This window comes from Macrobrachium nipponense, chromosome 45 (assembly GCF_015104395.2).
Source record: "Macrobrachium nipponense isolate FS-2020 chromosome 45, ASM1510439v2, whole genome shotgun sequence".
Classification (NCBI taxonomy): Eukaryota; Metazoa; Arthropoda; class Malacostraca; order Decapoda; family Palaemonidae; genus Macrobrachium; species Macrobrachium nipponense.
In genome coordinates, this window is record NC_061105.1 from 35,633,442 (window position 1) to 35,656,402 (window position 22,961).

General features: G+C 42.2%; 1 protein-coding gene across 1 annotated transcript in view; it reads left to right on the plus strand.

The window, feature by feature from the left end:
- LOC135214475 (probable helicase with zinc finger domain) overlaps positions 1–22,961 on the plus strand; it is a 78,900-nt gene that overhangs the window by 12,816 nt on the left and 43,123 nt on the right. Inside the window, exon 2 of the mRNA XM_064248822.1 lies at positions 19,967–20,113. Within this exon, the coding sequence (XP_064104892.1) occupies positions 19,967–20,113 (147 nt within the window). The remainder of the gene's footprint in view (positions 1–19,966; positions 20,114–22,961) is intronic.

A 22,961-nucleotide genomic window follows, 5' to 3' on the forward strand; every position in this document is an offset into this window, starting at 1 on the left:
ATGTTGCCCACAGATCTGTGGACATGTTTTCCCTAGGTCCTGTGGTGGCTGCCCTACAGGTTGTGTAACTCATAGTTGCCCTTAACAGCGCACTTTTGTATCTTACCTAAGGTGATTGTGTGGATGAAAGAATGAATGAGTTGGCTGGTCTCCTTCTTTCTCTTGAACCTTTCCTTCTTCCTTCGGGAAGGTTAAGGAATAGACACGTCATTCGCTGGACTGGTCTGATACAGGTAACCATCTTCCTAGCCTAAATAGTTGAGTTGCAAGTTGTTAGGTTCTTAGCCTAGCTTAGCAGAGCCTAATTAGTTTGAACCTTCCTTTCCAACTTAGCTTAGCCTAAGTGGATAAGTTCTTAGGCTAGCCTACAATGGGTGAACTAATTTGAATCTTCCCCTACAGACTTAGCCTAGCCTAAGTGGTTGGGTCCTAGGCCTATCCTAGATTGTTCAAACGTATCTCTCCATCTTATCATAGCCTAAGCATTGGAGTTCTTAGCCTATCCCAACTGGTTTGAGCTTATGTTTTTGGGCATGCTCTTCAAATTCCCAGAGCATGTTCTGCTTCTTGAATTTTGCCAAAATATTTTCCCATTCTTGAAGATTTTGGGATTGGGTTAGGCTCAAGCTTAAGCTACCTTTTTATTTAAGTAACCTGATCAATAATGTAACTCATATTCCCTTGTCAAAGGGTTGCCATGCCCTATCATCATAGGACATCTCCTCTGTTGGAGATGCACGTTTTCTGGGCAGCTCTAGGACTTCTCCCCTGTCTACAGTGCAATTACTTTTGATAATGCACAAATTGACAGTAGTATATTTAGAACATATCTGTGCTGAGGATTTTGTCATAGGACATCCCCTTGGGTTATCCTGTTATCTCTTCTGTCTACTTGGGAAAGACCTATGTTAAACCTCTTCTCTCTGACAGGAAGCTAGGGATCTTCTATTTGTGGTCCCAGAATTATTTGTTGGAGAAGAAAACTCCCTTCTGCCCTCTGGGAATTTTCTGGGAGGCTGGACGATGGAGTGCCCACACCTACCTTCCTCGAATTTTGTAAAGTCAGGGGAAGTTGTGCTCAACTGTACTCTCTCATGTGGGCTTGGTTGTCCTGTATGCTCCATCCCCCCCCCCCCCCCCCCCCCCCCCCCCCCCCCCCAGGCCAGGAGCTCTTCGAGATAAGCACCCCAACCTTCGGATGAGGCTCACAAGTAAAGGAACAATTCAGAGTGGTAATTAAGGGCTACAACCTTTGTTAAGCTCCAAAGACTTTGGTTTAACCCTAGTAGCTCCTTAAACCCAAGCTGCATAGTTGAGAGATTCCTCCCTAACACAACCTTCTTCACCAGTTTCTTGTGAAGAGATGCCTCCAATCACTAGGATCTTTTTCTCTTCACGAACAGAGTTGGTCCAGTATCTCTTAGGAGAGATCTTTCCTGCGAGACAGAAACTCACATGTAAGGCTATTGCTTCGGAAGATTTTCTTCAGCCATATACAAGGTGAGATGTCTGCTGCTGTGATTGGTGACATCAGGAGGGTTCCTCTCCACTCAGAATCGCTGTGCGGTAGACAAGATCTGAATGTTTTCCAGAACAGAAGAAGTTCCTGCTGTTTATACTGTAAAAGTGCTATAGAACTTAAATATATTTAGTTTGTCTGAAGGGTGCAGACCTCTCTTCACCTTCAGAATCCTCAGTGTAGTTCAAGAGCTTGGAATGGTCTTGTTCAATTTGGAAGCACAGACCTCCTACTTAACCTTACTCTGGTACTGAGTTGGGACTTACTCTGGTTCTGAGTTTTCTCTATCTACTTCTTATTAATCATCGCCCATGGTTCTGAGTTTTCTCTATCTACTTCTTATTAATCATCGCCCAGGAAACTGACTTTCTAAGCAGTTTTCCTTCTGACCTAGGATTCCATGGAAGGGTTGGAAAACTTCAGGGTCCCCTCAGCACTGCGTAGTTATCTGAACATCTCGTCTCCTAAAGGTTAGGTGCCGTAGACTTCATGTTAACGCAAGCCAGGTTAGGAAAGAGGTGTCCCAACTTGGTTTGTTGTTTGAACAGATACTATAGTTCTTTTTTGTCTTCATCTATGGATGCAATGATTCTGGACATGTTTCATTGTGTTGACTCGACTCCCAGTGAATGATGGTCGGGCATGCCGAACCTCCAGTCCATTCAGGATTCTCGTACCTCCCTCCAAGTATGAGTCTATCCTATCGTAATACCGAAGGTTTGTTCCGCATAGGAACAAATGACAAATTTTTAATCAATTTGTATTTTTCATATCTAACAAACCTTGAGGTCATAACGTCGACTGCCCAGATCTAGCTGCCTTCTAGTAATCCTGGGTTGGAAGAAAGACTAAATGTGTCTCGATGTTCATGCGTGGTAGATGACCATTCTCCACCTCTTTTATGCCTTAGAAGCCAGATGCCACAGAGTCCTTGCATATAGTACAATTTTTTTTTAATGGGTTTACAGCTGCTGCCAGAAGATTTATCCTACTGTTAAGACCTTAGGTTTCTTAACTATGAAAAATACAAATTTATTAAAAATTTGTCATTTCAAACAGAAAGTGCTGATAAACAATAAACATATAGAAAGTGCTGATAAACAAAGGCATCCAGAATGATTCACTAAACAGGAATAGTAAAGTTGGTCAAAGTTAATAAGTTTTAACATTTCACACTTACCTTCCACAGTGGAAAACTGTTCCCAAGAGTGTCCTAGAACTTGATCAGGCACTATCGATCTCAACACCGGACTAAAAGATTCCATGCTTTGACAATGGAAATTTCCATTCTTCAACATGTGTTACTGTATCCGGGCACTTTCCAAACAATGCCAGGTCACCATTCAATCACATGCTTGGTTGATTTTTGTTCCCTTGAGGACAGAATTAGGTGGTCTCTAACCAGAAGGACAATGCTGAAACTCAACCAGAACTGCTAAACAAGATGCCTACAAGATCACTGAATACCGCAAGCATCTTATGTTACAAATATCACCACATGTATAGTTAACATATTCACTTATTTAAATCAAGAGGAATTCAGTTGTACCTGTATAATTTCTTTTTCAAAGTTTGGTATTGGAGGGGTTTTATTGCAGTTCTTTATCACAATTTGACTTCTAAGAGGCAGTGAAATATATGCGGTTACAGTAATAGAGTAATACATTACAAATTTGTGCAGGGACCAAGTGAGATGGGATCAAACATTCTCTCTTCTGCAACCTTGTAATGGATATGGATTGAGTGATCCAAGCATGCTAATTGTTATTGTCCAAAAATGCATTGCAAAACTTTTTGTTTCACTTATATAACTTACCCGGTGGTTACATATAGCTGTCGTCTCCTGACGTCACGGCAGAATTTGAAATTCGGGGTAGCGCTAATGGTTTGACAGGTGATACCTCTACTCCCGCCCTCTACCGGGTACCGGGAACCATTCCAACAATAAATCAGAAGTTTCCTGCCGTCGGAACCGGTAACACGGTTCCTCTGCTGGTTGGAATTTGGATTTGATCATCTTGGTTTTCTCCTTTTGGTGATGTACCTTGAGTTTACTGATCTTTTTGCTAGCGCTATAGTTATTTTGGTTTTGATATTGTTGTCCTTTTTAGGAATTATTTTGAATTCTTCACGATGTCTGACACCGGCTCTATTCAGTATAGGGTGTGTAGTAGTGGGTGTAAGACTAGACTTCTTAAAGCTTCACTTGATCCTCATTCTACTTGTGTTAGTTGTAGGGGACGTAAATGTTCTTTTGAGAATACGTGTGAAGAATGTAAGTCTCTAACATCTCAGGAGTGGAAGGCACTGGGAAAGTATATGAGAAAGTTAGAAAAAGATAGAATCAGAAAGGCTTCACAGAGATCTTCTTCTGAGTCAGTGAGTAGCCAGGATATTCCTCTGAATTCTGTTAATCCTGTTCCTATTAACCCCATAGTGGTTGCTCCTGCCCTCGAATCTGTATCTCCCGATCCCGATCCCGTGTCAGTATTACGAGCCGATATGGACTCGAAATTTGTCTCTTTCCTCACCACTATGCAGAAAATGGGTGAGACAGTGCAAGAAGTGGTAGTTAAGTGTGATAAATTACTTAGTGCAAGTGTAGTGGAGGAGGTGGTTGTTCGGCCCGTTCGTTCTCCTAGGGTCTAGGCCCCTGTCAAACTCCCCAGATCCCCGGGGGAGGAGGGGCATGCCGAAAACCGAAGGGAGGCGAGCGGGATCTGCTCCCAAGCAGCCGCCCCCTCAAGCAATCCTGTAGCCGTATCCCAGGATGCTGTCGCTCACCATTGGAAAGGTGTTGCGAGGAAGTGTTTTTCGTCAAGCGACTCTAGTTCAGATGTTTCCTCTTATAGAGGTTGGCGTAATAAGACTTCTAGACCGCTGAAAAGGTCTCACGATGTTTCGCCTGCTGCGGTTCCCAAGAAGGTGGCGGCTGCCGAACCTTCTTGTAGTTTTTGGGAGGAGCCTGAAGCTTTTTCTCCGGCGGTTTCGATTTATCGCCCTTCTCTCATAGAAGTGGAGAAGCCGAACACGCACACTCCTTCGGAGCCTTCTCCAGAGCCTCCTCAAGCGATAACTCCTGCGGCTCCAGACGTGTTTGTGGATCATCCCTCTACTCCTCCCGCGCCTTCTACGTCGGTGGATCCTCAACCTTCGGTGTTTGAACAGATGAATGCCAAGTTAGGCAGTATCTTGGAGCTTTTTGGCGAGTCTCTTTCGTCCCCGAATGCGCTCCCGACCGCCTTACATCTTCCGCAGACTACTGTGCAGTCCTCTTCGCAGGCTCCTTTTCAGTCGCCTCTTCAGGCTCAGACTCTCCATGTGACTCCTCTTCAGACGCCACTTCAGGTGCCTGGTCGGACTCCTTTCCTGACTCCGTCTATGGCGCCACGTCAGGCTCTCGCTCGAGCGCCACCTCAGCCGCCAGCGCGGCGCCGCCACCTCAGTCGCCAACGCAGCCGCCAACGCAGCCGCCACCTCAGCCGCCTGGATTCGTCTTGGTACAGGCTCAGACGTCTTCTCCTGCTTTCTCACACCCTCCTCGGACGCATCAGGGTGTGACTTCGCCGAACAGGATTCCTCTTCCGATGGAATGTTCGCCAGTTTCGTCGAAGGAAGCTTCGGATTTGGAGGAAGAAGGAGAAGTACTTACAGAAAAAGACAAGCATTTGTCGGGGTATAAACTCCTTTTACGATCCTATCGTTTGACAACTTTGGAGATTCTTTTGCGCCTTCCGTTCCAGTTTCTCCTAGTTCGCAGTGGAAAAAGGACAGTAAGCCTGACTCCTCGTCCTCGTTCACGCGTCTCGTCCTCTCGATTTCGGCTAAGAAAGCTATCAAGAAAGTTAACGCTTGGCTTTTGGAGAAGAGGGAACAGGGGAAAAATGTTTTTTGTCTTCCCCCTTCGAGACTTTCGTCAAGGAGCCGTGTCTGGTATGACACTGGAGAAGTTTTTTCCCTGGGTGTGACTGCCTCCGCTCAGGGAGACTTTTCTAGTCTCGTGGACTCTTCCCGCAGAGCAGCCCTTAATACTGCTAAGATTTTCTTTTCAGCAAATGAACTGGAGCATCTTTGCAAGAGTGTTTTCCGTGTTTTTGAAGTTGTTACCTTCCTGGATTGGGCCATTGCTTCGCTGGCCAGGAAAGTCAAGTCATTTGGACTTTCGGAGGAGCAGTTGAAGGATTTTGCCTCGGTACTGGATTGTATCGATAAAGGCATCTGTGATGGAGCTTCGGAGCTCGCTGCCATTTTCGCCTCTGGAGTGTTGAAGAAGAGACAGCTTTGGTGCTCCTTCTTGTCGAAAGGGGTCTCATCGAACCAGAAGTCTGCCTTGCTCTTCTCTCCTTTGGACAAGAAACACCTTTTTCCGCAAGAGATTGTGAGCGAGATCGCTCAATCTTTAACAGAAAGCGACCCAGGATCTTTTATCACAGTCAGTGAAGAAGCCCAGGAAGATAGCTCCGGTTCTTTCTGCTTCTCGGAGTGCTCCCTCCACGGAAGCTCCTAAACCATTTCGAGGGAGAGCTCCCGTTCGATCTTTCTCCAGGTTTCGTGGGAGAGGTAGAGCCTCTTCTAAAACCACTCCCTCTTCCATTAAGAAGTAGGCCCGTAGTCCTCCACACAGCAGTAGGAGCCAGATTACACCTTTTCTGGCAGACCTGGTTTCATCTCGGAGCGGATCCTTGGACGGTCCAGGTCCTGAAGGAAGGATACACCATTCCGTTCATCAAGCACCCCCCTCTCACAGAATTTCCTGTGAATTTGTCAGCTTACTCGGAGAACTCCAAAAAATTTGCCGCCCTCCATCAAGAAGTTCTCGCCTTACTGGCAAAGAGGGCCATAGAGTTAGTGGACTCTCCGCAGAAACCAGGATTTTACAATCGCCTTTTCCTGGTAAAGAAGGCCAAGGGGGGTTGGAGACCGGTGTTGGACGTCAGTGCCCTGAACGTCTTTGTCCTGAAGACGAAGTTTTCTATGGAAACGACCCAATCGGTATTAGCAGCGCTTCATCCTGGAGATTGGGTGGTTTCCATAGACCTTCGGGACGCTTATTTTCATATTCCGATTCATTCGGAATCGAGAAGATTCCTGAGATTCGTGTTCCAGGGCCGCATTTATCAGTTCAGGGCCCTCTGCTTCGGCCTGTCGACAGCTCCACAAGTGTTCACCAGAGTTCTGTCGTCAGTAGCAAAGTGGCTTCATCTGGACGGGATACGAATCTCCATGTATCTAGACGATTGGCTTCTCAGGGCAAGGTCCAGACAGAAGTGTATGGAGGACCTACAAAAGACTTTAAGGCTGACAGAAAGCCTAGGTTTGTTAGTAAACAAGGAAAAGTCATGTCTCACTCCTTCTCAGGAGATAGTTTATTTAGGAGTGAGACTGAATTCAGTTCTTTTTCAGGCTTTTCCGTCTCTCCAAAGGATCGACTCTTGCCTGAACAAAATAGACGAATTTCTCGTCAGACAAACTTGCTCGGCGAATCAGTGGATGAGCCTTTTAGGAACCTTGGCTTCAATAGAGCAATTTGTAAGTCTGGGCAGGCTCAACATGAGACCACTTCAATTTTACTTGAAGCAGAAGTGGCAAAGGAAGAAGTTCCCAGACTCCTTCGTGTTCCCCATCTCGGAAGGAATCAAACAGGACCTCCTTTGGTGGAAATCAGATGGAAGGCTAGAGGAAGGCTTGTCTCTAAGCCAGTTGAGCCCCAACCTTACGCTTTTGTCAGACGCATCGGACAAAGGGTGGGGAGCTACTCTGGGGAGAAAGGAAGTGTCGGGACTTTGGCAGATTCATCAAGAGAAGCTGGCAACATAAATCTAAAAGAGTTGAAGGCTATTCATTTGGCTCTAATGCACTTCAAGACAGAGGTAAGAGGGAAAGTAGTGCTGGTTCAAGCAGACAACACCACGGCTCTCTCTTACATAAAAAAACAGGGGGGGACACACTCGTTCTCTCTGTGCGAGGTGGCGAGAGACCTACTCATTTGGGCGAAAGAGAACAAGGTTGTCTTGAGCACAAGATTTATTCAAGGCTCGAAGAATGTAAAGGCGGACATTCTCAGCAGGAGAGGACAAGTCCTCTCCACAGAGTGGACGTTACATCCTCAAATATGCAAGAAGCTTTGGGGGATTTGGGGATGTCCTCAGTTGGATCTCTTCGCCACAAACAAGACAGCTCGTCTACCACTGTATTGCTCCCCAGTTCCAGACGAGGAGACGTTTACAGTGGATGCCATGCTTCTGGACTGGTCAAATCTGGATCTGTATGCCTTTCCGCCTTTCAAAATGCTAAGATTAGTTCTTGCAAAGTTCAGAGGTCATCAGAACGTCAGGATGACTCTGATAGCCCCCTTTTGGCCGGCCAGGGAATGGTTTCCGGATCTACTACTGCTGTTGACGGACTTTCCGAGAGTGTTACCGTTAAGGAAGGATCTACTCAGACAGCCCCACTTTCTGAGGTTCCATCACAACTTGTCCGCTCTTCGACTAGTCGCCTTCAGACTGTCGAGCATCTCCTCAGAAAGAGAGGATTTTCAAAGAGAGCTTCAAGGGCTATTGCTAGACCCAGAAGAGAATCCTCTGATCGAGTGTACCAAGCTAAGTGGGTCCAATTCAGAGCTTGGTGCAAAGAAGAAGGAATTTCGTCTTCTAAGACCTCTATAGCTCAGTTAGCTAACTTCCTTCTTTTTCTTCGTGAGAATAAGAAGCTTTCTACCCAGACGATTAGGGGTTATAGAGCTATGTTATCTTCTGTGTTCAGACATCGAGAATTAGACATTTCTAATAATCAAGACCTCTCAGACCTGATTCGTTCCTTTGATACGACCAAGACAAAGGAGTCAAGAACAGTAGCTTGGAACCTGGATGTAGTTCTTAAATGGCTGATGTCAGATAGATTCGAACCGATCTCCTCTAGTTCTTTTAGAGATATGACTAGGAAGACACTTTTTCTTTGTGCTTTAGCATCAGCTAGAAGAATCAGTGAGCTGCATGCTATTGATAAGAGAGTTGGATTCGCTAAGGGCAATGCCATTTGCTCATCAATGCTGGGGTTTTTGGCTAAGAATGAAAATCCCTCACGTCCTTGGCCACGTTCTTTCTCTATAAAGAACATTTCGGAGTTAGTGGGGCCTAATGAGCCTGAATGTCTTCTCTGTCCAGTGAGAGCACTTAGACATTATGTGCAAAGGACCAAAGGTAAGAGTGATAACCTGTGGTGTTCAGTGAAAGATCCTTCTCGTCCTCTTTCTAAAAATGCGCTCTCCTTCTTTTTAAGGAATTTGATTTCTGAGGCACACGGACAATGTCAGGACTCAGATATCAAAGTGTTTAAAGTCAAAGCTCATGAAATTAGAGCAGTGTCTACGTCTATGGCCTTTAGACGTAATCTGTCTTTGAAAGACATTATTAAATCTACATATTGGAGAAGCAATTCTGTCTTCGCATCTCATTATCTGACAGATTTGCAAACCACATATGAAAATTGCAGTACATTGGGGCCATTCATTGTGACTGACACGGTATTGGGTGAGGGAGAGAAGGATGTATCCCATCCTCACTAACTTTTCTCCTTGATTATGTTTTTTGTATTTTTAAGGTTGTCTGAAGATACAGGGAGTTTTTTTGAGTATCTTTCAGTCTTTTAATGTCTTGGTGTATTTCTTAAACGGTTGTGGTGATCCCTCGTTTTTCATTGTATTTTGTGGTGATTTGTACTGCGCCCTGAGCAGGGGCATTATAGTCTTGTCCGTTACGGTCACGTCCTCAACGGCAAGTACTTATTATTGTGTCCGACGCACGGATCCATATATCCTGTCGGTACAATAAAGGCCAGCAGACTACAGAGGCACTAACCACTGAGTCAACGGTCTTTAAAGGTAGGGAACCTATATCTTCGGATAATTCCAACAGTTGTTATTTTAGCTGCCATTGTCCCACCACCTAAATGTGTCAATCAGCTATATGTAACCACCGGGTAAGTTATATAAGTGAAAATGACATTTTTATAATAATATAAAGTTCACTTATACTTACCCGGTGGTTACATAACGAAGCCCGCCCTCCTCCCCTCATATGGACAGGTAGGCATGAAACTTCTGATTTATTGTTGGAATGGTTCCCGGTACCCGGTAGAGGGCTGGAGTAGAGGGATCACCTGTCAAACCATTAGCGCTACCGCGAATTTCAAATTTTGCCGTGACGTCAGGAGACGACAGCTATATGTAACCACCGGGTAAGTATAAGTGAAACTTTATATTATTATAAAAATGTCATTTTACTAACAATTAACTAAGTAGTATTTTTGTTGGTAGTACAGTGCAATGAGAGATAATGTTTTATAATTAACATTGGTGAGCGAGGTAGTCAACATAAAAGTAAAATATAAAAAAAACCATAGATAAAACTTTTCACATTTGTATTCATGGAGAGAGGAAGCACATAGTTAGTCATAAGGGGGAGGCATGCAATGGAGGGTAAGCCAAAAGGTGGTTGGGAACACAAATGCCCTCTGGCTGCGTCCATCATTTCTCACAAATTATTATCAGCTGCCACAAATAACATGAAGTGAGGTGGAATGTAAATCTTGAAAATAGGGCTAAATTAAGGAGCTACCAAACTGCGGACATACCCATCTAGGTCTTTGAATATAACTGAGGGTTTAACTTAACGTATTGAAAGCCTTGCCTTGCTATTTGTAAATTTCATGAGACGAGGGTGTCTATTATGCCTTGAACCTGTAGAATTGTTAGGAACTGTGAACTGCAGGGGCTCTCATGCCAGGAAAAGGAAACAGAGAAATGGTAATGTGAGACAGCATTATAATTATGGAAGAGAAAATATGATAAAAGTGTACTATACTAAAGAAGTGGATGAAAATTGGCCATTTGCAACAACTTGTAAGTGGATTTGGAATTTTCAGTTGCTGCCACTCTCTTTGCTCAAGTTATCATACTGCTCTTCTCTATCTATCATACATAATACTATATGATAGTATGTACTACTATTTTAATCTTTTTCAAAATATTTTACAAAACTAATGCAAAAAAATTAAAATATTTACTACAGTAATATGATGTGTACACTTTTTCTATTTCATGTAAAAAAAAAACTGGACTGGAACACCATTATTACAAAGGCAGTATTTATTTCAGAGTATGCAAAACTGATTTTCCTATGCAAATGCCAAAGTATTCCGGAACTGCTGCATTACCTATAAAAACTTGATGTTGTAAAGAAAAGCTTTGACAACATTTAGGATTTGCGTTTATTCAGTAGTTTCTGTGTCATCCTGAGCCTATTCGTATACATTTCAGTTGAAGGAGATAAACTTATTTCCACTAAAAAATACCAACTTTATATTTCTTTAGAACTGTCTGTAGGTATTTCAGGAAACATCTTATCTCTTGATAGATAATAATGCCCTTTCGAACCGGATGCTTTGTGCTCCATGTTCATCACTTATAACAACAGTTGCACTTATTTGTGACACATCTTTTTTAAACCTGTTTTATGTGAAGGTGAGATAAGTGCATTTGTTTGTTTCTGATAATCCTTTGTTAGTGTATTTAGTTGGTAGTTTTTTAAGCCAGTCTGTTGCCTATTGTAGGTTTTATGATTTTGCTTTGTTGAACCATGGAGTGTATTGACAGTTGTTCTTGTGTTTATCATTTTTGTACCTTGAACCTAAAAGTAAATCTGTTAAAAGAGAGTTCTGTTATCTGATTCATGGTTGTGAAGCATTAGTAATTGTTGCGCTGTGTTACCATTTGTCAAGAAATAAGGGTTCGAATGTTGAAATAGAAATATGCACTGAAAAATGAGTGTTGTGGTTAAGTTGTCAGATTATGTAGCTTACTGCACTGCATTGATACTTCACACGTAAACCTTGTTAGTTGTTCATACAAGGAACAAACATTCGGTCGTAACAATAGGATAATCTTCTAGCGCTAGCTGGAAACTGGTAAAAACAATCAAAGATTGTAAAACAAGGAATCTGTGGCATCTGGCAACTCACGCATTTACTTGGTGGATGTTTGGTCAACAACCAAGCTCGTACCCCACAATATGCCAGTCTTTCTTTTACTACTATAGAAAGTGAGTTTCGCTTCGCTCTCCTCTTCCAAGCCGGTTTCTTTTATCTTAGCCTGAGCTTCCCAGAAATTTCGTGGATGTCAACGTTTTCAGTCAAGCCATCCTTGTTTACTATGTTGACATTCCTTAAGATAGATGCTTTTGCAGTAGATACATCTCTCACCCTGCATCAGCATCACTTGTGTTGTGTGATAAACTGGTCTGTGTCCTTGAGAGTATTGCCTTTAGGGAGACAGGACCCTTTTTTGGTTTAGTGTTTTAATTTTGATATGTGTTTCACCATTTATGTTTTATATATCTTTTCACACATGTCTGGGAACTTTGCAATGTTTTAGTCTTTCAGATGTGTGTGTTTCGGGATGTCCAGGTCATTTTTAATGGCAGATGGGGTGATCTTCCCTTTTGCTTGCTGGGCCAGTCATGATTGTCATCTCATCTCTTTCCATCATTTTAAGAGGATTGGGGCATGGGCGGTAATGCTTTCTTCCGTATTTCCCTCCATCCTCGCATATTATTTTAGTCTCTCAGGATACATCATCCTGAGGGAGAGAGAATTTTGGTTTATTTACAGACTCTGAAGTTGTCAGCCCTGTATCTCATCTGGAATCTGGTGGCGGACTCCCATAACTTTTGAGCCTTCTGCTTCGCTTCCATCTGAAAGGGACATCAAGTCACTAATTTTGCCTTTGTGTTTTTGTTGTGAGGAAGTGAGAATTTAGAGCAGTCAATACTGTCGGTGGTGGGTTCTTTGCCGTTGTCGGAGCCCCTTCCTGCTGAACAATTCAGCGTCATCATGCGGGATACCAACCTTTCGGTTTGCTTTGAACATTGTTTACCTATGATGTTCATATAAGTAATGTAACACTATTTTGTTTTACGTTTTCTGCATTATTCAAATGTTCTCTTCTCTCTGTGACAGTAATCTGCTGTGTGACGTTGTGAGTAGGCTGTGATATCGCGAACGGGCTTGTGACGTCCTGGGTTTTGCTGACTGCATAGTTGTAGCTCCTCTTGGCTTGAGCTACAGTCAGATGTCGTGACGTCATTCTCATACATCTAGCTGGCTTCTCTCCTATGCCTGTTGAGCAATGATTCGTACATGACGCCATCGTGGTCGGTTGTAACCATCTGTATGAACTACCTAGAGCTGGTTATTTGGATAACCGTTTTCTCCACAGTGGCATGTTTGTGTTCGTTAGGCTCATGCAAGGAGTGCATCTAATTCCTTCATTTCAGATACGGAGTCATCCAAGATGGTGTTTGTTTGGGCATCGCTTGGGCTATAGGGTTCACCTTCCTTGGATGGGCTGTTGTCGCATTTCTTGAAGAAGCGTACCCCCTCTCCATCCTCTATACCAGTCCCCCCCAGCTCCTTTACATTGGCTCTCGAGTGCTGCCATCTTGTGGAACACCTTCATCATTGTCGACATGCTCTCAGGCTCTCCACCAGTGAGACTGTCAGTCAGCGATGGTCATAGAGATGTCGTGACGTCATTCCCAGATTCCTCTCAGACTTTTATGTCAGATGAGTTTGGCTGCACATCTCCAGTTATGGTGTCATCTCTGCTGTTATGACGTCATCGACTTCTCTGGCTAGGCGGTTCGAGGCGTTGGTTCAAGTGCTCTTCAAGAGGCTGGCGCTGGACTATGTTTGCGAGATAGGATTTCTACTGTATTTACGAGGAAGAAAGTTCAAAATGAAGGGTCTCTTCCCCGACTCCTGCTAGTAAGAGACCTCATAGAGAGAGGAGTTTCACTCATTCTCCTACTTCTCCATCACTGCCTCACCATTGTGTCAGATGGAGGATCAAGGAATGGTTGGTTTCGTCTTCTGCGAGTGAGAGAGTAATACATTGTCTTTTGCCCCATGACTGGGTCTCCCATGCTTGTCTGTGTTTGGGCAAGTGAGAGCAGTGCTTCACCATCTACCCACAAGTTTGCGTTTGTGAGGTTGGCAGTGGAGCTAGTGGAAAGAAGGCATTCTCAGAGTGAATATGGCTCATCGCTTGTCTCCACATGACACGAATGTGTACAGGTGTCATCACTGGTCTGTGTATGTGGCTCATCACTCGTACACGTACTTGATCCTTGGTTCTCCATGTACATGAGTGAGCGATCTTCTCACTAATGTTCCAGCTTGTTTCGCTCCAGATGACACGAACGTGTACGGGTGTCTTCACTGGTCTGTGTACGTGGCTCATCACTCGTACGTGTACTTGATCCTCGCTTGTCTGTGTACATGATTGAATGACCTTCTCACTGATGCTCCAACTTGTATCGCTCCACACGACACGAATGTGTGTGGGTGTCATCACTGCTCTGTGGGTGTCATCACTGCTCTGTGTACGTGACTCATTGCTCATACATGAACTAGATTCTTGTTTGTCCATTGTACATGGTTGAGCGATCTTCTCACTGATGTTCCAACTTGTATCGCTCCTCTTGATATGAACTGTCATTTCATTCATCTATGTGTACCAATGTCCATGGACGTATAGTGCCATGCCCACGTCCTTACATCAAGTTCACGTATGTGTTTCATCGTACAGCCACATCCAGTGTCTTCTGTTCAAATTACATTGTGCTCAGAAGCATAGTTACGTCACTCACCATCTGTGCAAATGCCAGTTGATGTATTTGTTCAATCAAGCCATCCAGCCGCCTTTGTGATTCAGGCCTACTTTATGGTTAGATACTTGGGTGTAGGCCAAGACACTTCAGGGAGCCGAAGTATTTGCATTCTTACCTGGCAAGTAGCTAATACAACCTATCCTTAGGGGGTTAGGTCTTAGCCTAGCCTAGATAATTCAGAAGCCTTCTTACGTAGCCTAAGTAGTTGAGTTCTTAGCCTAGCAATGGCTGAGTTCTTAGCTAACCTAACCAGTTCAGGGCTACATATCCTTAGCCTGGCCTAGCTTAACTAGTTCAAGGCTACCTGGCTCTAGACTAACTGATGGGTCTTTAGCCTAATGTAAATAGTTTAAGGATACCTTACCCTAGACTAAGTGATTGAGTTCTTAGACTAGCCTAACTGGTTCAAGGCATCCTTATCCTAGGCGAAGTGGTTAAGGTCTTAGCCTAGTCTAACTAGTCCAAGGTACCTTGTCATAGTCTAAATGGTTGTTCTTAGCCTAAGTTAACTAGTCAAACCTTGCAAGTGGTTAATTCACCAACTAGCGTAGCTAGTTTCGTTGACTAGAACTTTCCTCTCTATCTTAGCTTAGATTAAGTGCTAGAATTTGGCTTAGCAGACCTATGGGGATAAGTTCTTAGGGTAATCTAAAATGACGGTTAATGGGTATGCTAGTTAGACCTTCCCAGGCCTATTTATACTTTTCATGCCTTAAGAAGTTGGCTTTTGGTTGGGTTAGGTTCAATTCCTAGCTAAACCTTCCTTCATATGAATGGCCAGATCAGTAATGTAACTTGTTTTTTGGTGGACTTACCTTCAAATTACGAAGGATCCATTTTAACTGTTGATATTGCTCTGGAACACTGCCATGATGGTTCCTTAGCCTAGAAAGGGGTCCGGGATCTGTTAATATAGGCACACTCCTCTGATGAGTAGCATACTGATTGTAGGTCATCATGATGGATCAACTTATAAGGAATCTCTACGGTTGAGGATGCATGTCTCCTGGGCAGCTCAAGGGCTTCTTCCAGTTCTACAGTGCAGTTACTTTTGTCATGTGAAGTTTACAGTAGGAGATTTTAGAGAATATCTAATGAGTTTTATTTTAGGACATCCCAATAGGGGGCCCCATTATATTTTCAGCCTTTGAAGACTCTCTTGAGCCTTTTCTCGATGACAGATTCTAGAAGTCTTCTATTGAGATGAAAATCCTTTCTGCCACCAGCTCCTCTTCCCTTTTGACAGTTGAGATACACCAGTGTGCAGTCGACACCCCTGTGGAGCTCATGGTAAGCTACTTCCAAGCTAAGAAAGATCCATGTTAGACCTCTTTTCCTCTTGCTGCAACAGGAAATGGAGTCAAGGATCCTCTTCCTCAGACGGAGGACGCTCTTCAGCATCTTTGGCACAATCTCCAGAGTAGGTATTCCCTCAGTTCTGCCAAATACGTTAGGCCTGGTTAGAGAAATCTGTGGGATCCGTCAGGTTCTGGACAGAGTATGTAGTCTGCTGGATCCATCAGGTCTTGGGCAGGCTTTTGAGCCCCAGAAATTTCAGGGTGTCCTTGGTGACTCCCCAGTGTACACAGGTGGAGCGGTGCCCATGACTAATATATCTTGTCAGCAATTATGAGAAGAATCATTCATGGGCACTTCCTTGCCAGCCTCATGTGGAAATGTTCCACCATTCAATAAAATCTCTGTTGTTTCACGGCTGGAGACTGTCGAGTACCTCCTGAAAGCAAGGTGTTCTTTCAAAGCAGCAGACCAGATGTCTAGCTTTCTCAGGAGGTCTTCATCAGCAGTTTACCAGGAAGGGTGGGCCACCTACTATGGTTGGTTTTGTCGACAGTTTTTCTCCCCACTCCAAATGTCAGTGAGCTGTTATTAAATTTCCTTTTCTTTCACATAATGAAAAGGTCTTTCCATCTCAGCTTTCAGGAACTGCAGGCCCAACTTTGGGTTGATCCTACTCCTTTAAGGCTCGGACATATCTTTATCCTGGGAATGGTGTTTTAGAAGGTGGTACAGTCCTATTCAACAAAGGAGCTCAAATATGCAATGTGTGATCTTACTCTGGTCTTGAGTAGTCTCACTTGAGCTTCATTTAAACCACTACGTCAATAGTTAGTGGGAGATCTGACTCTTGTGACGGTTTTTTTGTATTTGCATTGACTTTCTCGAAGAGAGAACTAACTCATGGCACCATAAAAAATGAGAGGTCTGTGGCCTTCAAATTGTCCTGGATTTCGTAGGTAAGACTCAGAATCACTCGGTTCATGATATAAGTTCGTCTCTTTTAATTTTACTCCGGAATGAATGGGTGGAAAGTGATCCGTAGGAGTTCTTACCTTGTCCTGTGAAACCTCTGCCCTGCTATCTGAAGATTCTCCACTTAAGACCAACAGTCATTGACTTTGTGTTAGCACTGGTCGGTCCAGAATGGAAACACACCGGTCGGTCCAGAATGGAAACACACCGGTCGGTCCAGAATGGAAGTTTCCAAGATCTTGTCATTCTGGCTGCGTGAGGTGATTAAAGGTATACTCCTCATTGAATAGTTCTGCCACAGAGTCTGTGCAGGCTAGAGCATATGACATGAGAGGATTGAATTCCTCTTTGTCAATAAAGAAGAATTTGTCGGTTCATAGTGTTTTGAATGTTGGCTCCTGGCTTAAGCAGACCAAGTTCATTTCCTTCCTGAAGGACATTGCTCACAGGTTCTTGGACACTTTTCCTTGGGTCTGGTGAGCTGCCTATGAAGTTGAGTAACTCACCAGTGCCCAAAGCAGGACAGTTGGCATCTTACCTAAGATGATTGTTGGAGAGAGAATGAGGGAGATGGCTGGTCTCCTTTCTCTTTTTCCCTCGTCGTCTTTCTGGCAGGCGGGTTGAAGAATTTCACACATCATAAGGTGGAACAGGTCTGATACAGGTGAGTGTGGCAGCCATACTGATTGCATTATTTGTGTGTTATGCGAACAAGAATTTCACAGGGGGTCCCAAACCAGTTCCCAACCATGTCTCCATCATTTTGTCTATTATCTCCTTAGGTTCTTTACTTCTTGTCTCACAAGACTTTGAGAACCTTGTTGCCATATCCACCATATGCAGAAAATGTATACTCTCCCCTTTTTTGTATTCCTTTAGGTCTAATGCCACTACTTCATTGAACTCCTTTGCCATATTCACACTAACAATTAGCCTTGATGGTGTTTTCTTATATTTCATGCATATCTCACAGCTATCTGATACATCTTCAGCATACACATAGCACATTTCATTCTTAGCACCAGCATCCTTCAACAACTGAATCAGTCTTTTAGATGAGGGATGCCTGAATTGTTGGTGCAATTTTCCTATGATCTTCTTTCTTTTGCATTATCTCCCAAGGTCATCATTATTTCTTCTGTTTTCTTCCAGGCTTCTTTCTCATCCCTCAGTGGAAGGCAATAGTGTCCTGAGAAAGTGCACCTCAATTTCAACTTTCTTCCATGAATTTCTGCAGTATCATTTTCTAAGTCCAATATCATTTGTGCTCTCTTCATTGATTTTTTACTGAATAAAAGGGGAATATAGAGCAGTTCACCACATCTGCTATTACACTTGCTCTGTCACCTACAATGTTCACTGGAAATTTTACTTTCATCATAGACTTATAAACATTACCATCACCAAACCTAAACGTTGTTTCACTTTCTTCCTCTTCTATTTGCAATTTTTCTTTGTCTGACAAAGACTGTGTGTAAGCTTTCAACCAATCACTACCACACACTGTAGAACTGCAAGCTGTGTCTAGGATAGCACAATTAATAGATTCTGTCATCAACACTGACATCATTTTTGGATTTTCAATAATAGAATATAACTCTTCTTCCTTTACACTACTTACATACACATTTTTTTGGACATGCTGGAGACAGGTGGTACTCTGATCCACATAAATAACATTTCCTAACCTTACCATATATGTCAACTGAGTTTCTCTGCCTATTTGTTTCACTTCTGTTTACTATGCTTCCTCTTCCTCTGCCTCTAAACCTTCCCTGTCCTCTTCCACGTGTAATAACATTTACCTCCTCCGTGCTAAATACTGGTTCAGATTTTATCACCACAGCAGGGGCTCTCACTCATGTTTGACGCTGCACCCAATGATAACACTTCCCGACTTCCAAAAAATTTCCTAAGGGCTTGCTGCATAGAATCAAACATTTTATCCGTTTCACTAAAGGACACTGCTGTCAACACTATTTGTTTATCTTTAACCTCTAGCCCTGCACTGTCTGGTAACTTAATGCTAAAATGCACCCTGCACTGTCTGGTAACTTAATGCTAAAATGCATTTTGGTGTACAGTGGTCCCCCCGTATTCGCGGGGGATGCGTACCATACCCCCCCGTGAATAGTTAGAACCCTCGAATGTTTGGAACCCCTATAAAAATGCCAAAAACAGCCTATTTTCTTAGTTAAAACTCAAGAAAAACCCACCAGTAATAATTTTCATACATGGTTTTTTTGATGAAATTCATCAAAAAAACCAGGAATTTGTGGATATTTGCCATAAAAAAATACCGCGAATGCGCGAATTTTCCGCGAATAATGCAGGGAAACGTTCCTGAGAGAATTCTGCGAATGTGTGAGTCCGCGAATCTGGAGAACGCGAATACAGGGGGTCCACTGTACCTACTTTGTACGTCTCCAGAACTGTACTTCTCTTCACAAATTCCAAAATGTACTTCTCCATTGTATGTTCCTCTTCTTTTTGTAGCTGTGAAACCTTGTCCATCCCTCATACGCTGCAGATATTTCATCCTTCTTGTACCACTTGTCCAAGTGTTGAAGCAAACTTTCATTCCATCTTCGACTGCCAACTTATCAATATCCGCTTTCTCGAAAATCTTGCTCCTTACCTCGCTTCCTTCTGGGAATGACAGGGCAACAACCACAGCCTGTTTCTTTTTCTCGATGCTTGTGACAAGCTGCCATGCTTTTAGCTCTCGTTTCCAGCGGTCATATCCCTTATCAGCACCGAAAACTGGCAATTCCAGCCTACCGCCACATTCGCTGACGCTACTCATGTTTACGATGTCTTAGCCTATCTTCTAAACTAGTACTTGTCAATCCCCTCATTCCTGCCATAACCATGCTCTGCTACCATTTGTTGATCGTGTTGACCAGTGTGGCAGGGTAAATCAAAGGCAGACATAAAAAACTGTCTTTATTTACCTCTCAGTCCCAACCTGACAAGTGCCTACATAGTAGTTTCCAATCGCTTCCCCTTTCCGCTCACAACATAAACATAAACAAACCTCACAAACAAATGACGTGCGCGATGCGCAACGTTGTACACAAACATTCTCCTCAAAGTTAATATAAGATGCAGCTGTGGTTTAGCCTGGGAAAGTAAGGAAACCTCAAAGTTGTAATCTGAAATATTACACCTAGGAAAATAAGCAGTTTGTCATCTGAAACATTGCATTCTTGTTTGGGTGTGTTTCATTCAAGAATTTTTAAAATAAACTTGACCATCTTGCTTCTAAGGGACATTCCTTTTCCACTGTGATGTCCATTTATTAATAAGAATTTGTCTATATTTTTATGAATTTATAAATCAAACAAGGCTGGTTTTAGTAAATTTGCAAATTGAAATTTTGCAACAGGAGGATGTAGATTTTATAAAGTGTTCCAGGACTTAAATTGGTTTATCTGATTTTCTTTTTCAGTATACGTCGGATCTGTTTTATGAGGGACGTTTAATTGCCAGTGGAAAGCAGGCTGCTCATCCAAAGTTTTACCCGCTGACTTTCTTTACTGCTAGAGGAGAGGACTTTCAAGATCCGAATTCAACTGCCTTCCATAACAACTCAGAGGTAAGGTGTGAGAGATTGAAAGTTATTAGTGTCCTAAAGCATATTGTTAATATACCATGTATATTAATGTCTTTTAACTTATTTTATATGATTCATGAAATTTTCAAAAGGTGTTTCAACATTATCTCATAGAGCAGCCCCTTAACGTCCCCAAGTCATAGCAGCATGAAGTATGTTAAGATGTTGTGATATGTAAGTAGAGTACAAATATACAGCCACACTACTATGGCTGTAACATGACTACCCTCATGGTCGCAGCTGACCGACACCAAACGTTCAACTAGTTATCGAACCAGCAGACAACTGACGACCGGTACTCAAGCTCTATTACACATATATTTACAAACTAATATGTGAAATGACCAAACACACCACTTTTCACAACTAAATAAAAAGAGAACAAAACATAATAGCTTCCTTTCACACAATATATATTTCCACTTTAAGTAAATAAGGAAAATACACAAATCTACATAACAACTTGAGGGAAATTACAATGTCTTTTGTCGAAGTTACAACAGGGATAATGAGGTCTAAAACAAGATCTAGACCTATTGAAAATATAGACCTACCATTATTGTCCTTATGTGACTGTGATCTAACTTTTCCACGGAGGACCAAAAACAAAGGCAGGAGACAGGAGGGCACAGTCCTTGAACATCCTGGGATGTTTAGTCCTCATCTGGAAACCCCCAGACTACCAGGAATGGGTGCCAAGGTGACACGCAAGGCTGCGTCTGCAGAGTGGCTAATGGTAAAAGGGGACACTGTCTCTGCCAATGCACTGGGCACATTCAATGCAAAAGACTCAAATTGTTTCACAATTCTATTCTAGATTTTACCAAGTCGATATCTAATTGCATTAAATCTATTCTACTACCCCAAGCTTACAGTTGGTTGTAGAATCTAAACAGATTTTGATAGGGAAGATTGAAAAGACTAAAATCCAACAATCCATTTGTTAACCAAAAAAACAAACCCAAATTTTAGAGCATGTGTCCAAACAGCTTGCCGTATTCACCAACTAGAGAGGAATGACAACCAAAACATTCACTGTCTTACCTTCACCCTCCAAAGGGTGGGGGTAACTATTGGGAGCATTTGTTAAGTATTATTTCAGTTTTAACACTTGTTGAACCTGTGCCAAGTAGCCACAGATAAGGCTAATGATAGAGGGAAATTTCACCTTAAAAATTTGGGAAATATGATATACTTTCATCTACATTATTCGCATGTCACCAGTTAATTGTTTTACTGTTTTGACTTTCACTATTATAATAGTGTTCTCAAAGAAAGAAATTTATGAATCTTATTTAGAGTACAGTACTATTTATTGCTGTCTTTATTATATTTTTTAATACAGATATGCAAACTTATGGAATACTGTTTTGACAGAAAAGAGTCCTTATTTTTAAAAAGTGCCCAGGAAATTGTGTAAAATAAATAACAAACAATAAATGTACTGTATAAGCAAATAAAGGTAGAACAAGGCTAAAAACAACTACTATACATGTAAGGAAGTATGTAGTATTAGACTATTGAACTTTAGAGTATCACTATCAGTAGCTCTGCCAGGAAGAGACCAATCCTCAAATTTACCTTGAAGAGAATGTTATGTTATGGGAAAGAAGAGTGTAAAAGATTGAATCAGAATTGCTTACTGAAGATTTGCAGGGCTAGTTAAAACAATTTGTTCATAAGTAAAAGGTGAAAATTTGACCAGTGCAAAGTTAAACAGCTGGCCAGCTGTAAGGGAAGAGAAAAAAGCAATATACAGAAAGCAGTGGAGGTAGCAGCTGGAGAGTCCCTCATTTTGGGACCACCTTGACATGGTGAGGCGGCTCTCGAACCTCAGGAATTTCTTCCCAGGTTCAAACCCTAGAGTCCCATATAACATTATATGTTTTGGGTTAATATATGTGGATTTTTCCACTTTTGTCAAAATTTTCCATATCTAATAATAAGAAACATATAACTTGGATTGAAGTTAAATCCGATGCTAAATAGTGGGAATAGAACTCTCGGCATTCTGTCCGGTTTGCCCGTAATGTGGTTAGGATGGGGATAATTGTAATTTTTAATACTCTTAGTCCTACCAAGTGGGTATTGCTTACACTTGGGCCATTACTAATCATGTTATGCCATCCCACTTTTTGGGGTAGGGTAGGGATGCAGACATTTGGGTTTCATTTCTCATTTGTGCCATTGGTGGAAGATTTAACTTCATGAAAAGCCAATGATATCTTTTTAAAATTTATTTTTTTTTCTTTTTCTAATATTTATCATAAATACAATTAAAGTTTTTAGTACCCCTGGACCCCTTGATGGACGCAATTCAACACAGTTGATAACCATTGGAAGTTTATCCCTGAATGTCCCTCAGTCAGTTCAAGATAATAATGCAGCAAAGGAACATCCAGTTCCCAAAAAAAATTATACGATCCAAAATACCCATCAGGGCCCTTAGAAATTCTACAAAAAAGTAAAAACCAATCAGAAGATTCAAACATAATAACAATGGAACCATATGTTACAGAGAAAGGGAACGAATCTGATAACAGATAACCCGCATAAGGCAAGGTCCAAAAAGAAAGAGAAACTATCGTCTTAACCCATCACTGGTGCATTTTGATCATCTTATTGGACCAGATAACTGGTTGAGATTTCTAGTAGTACTTAAAGCTGAAAATAAAATATCAACAGCAATACTAGAAAACAAATTATTGAACATATGTCCAACACAAGAAATGGAATGCCAATATATTACAGAAAATGAATGGTTACTTCAGGTAACCACAAAAAAACCGTCCACCGCCATTTTAAATATAAAAGAAATAAATGGCACAAA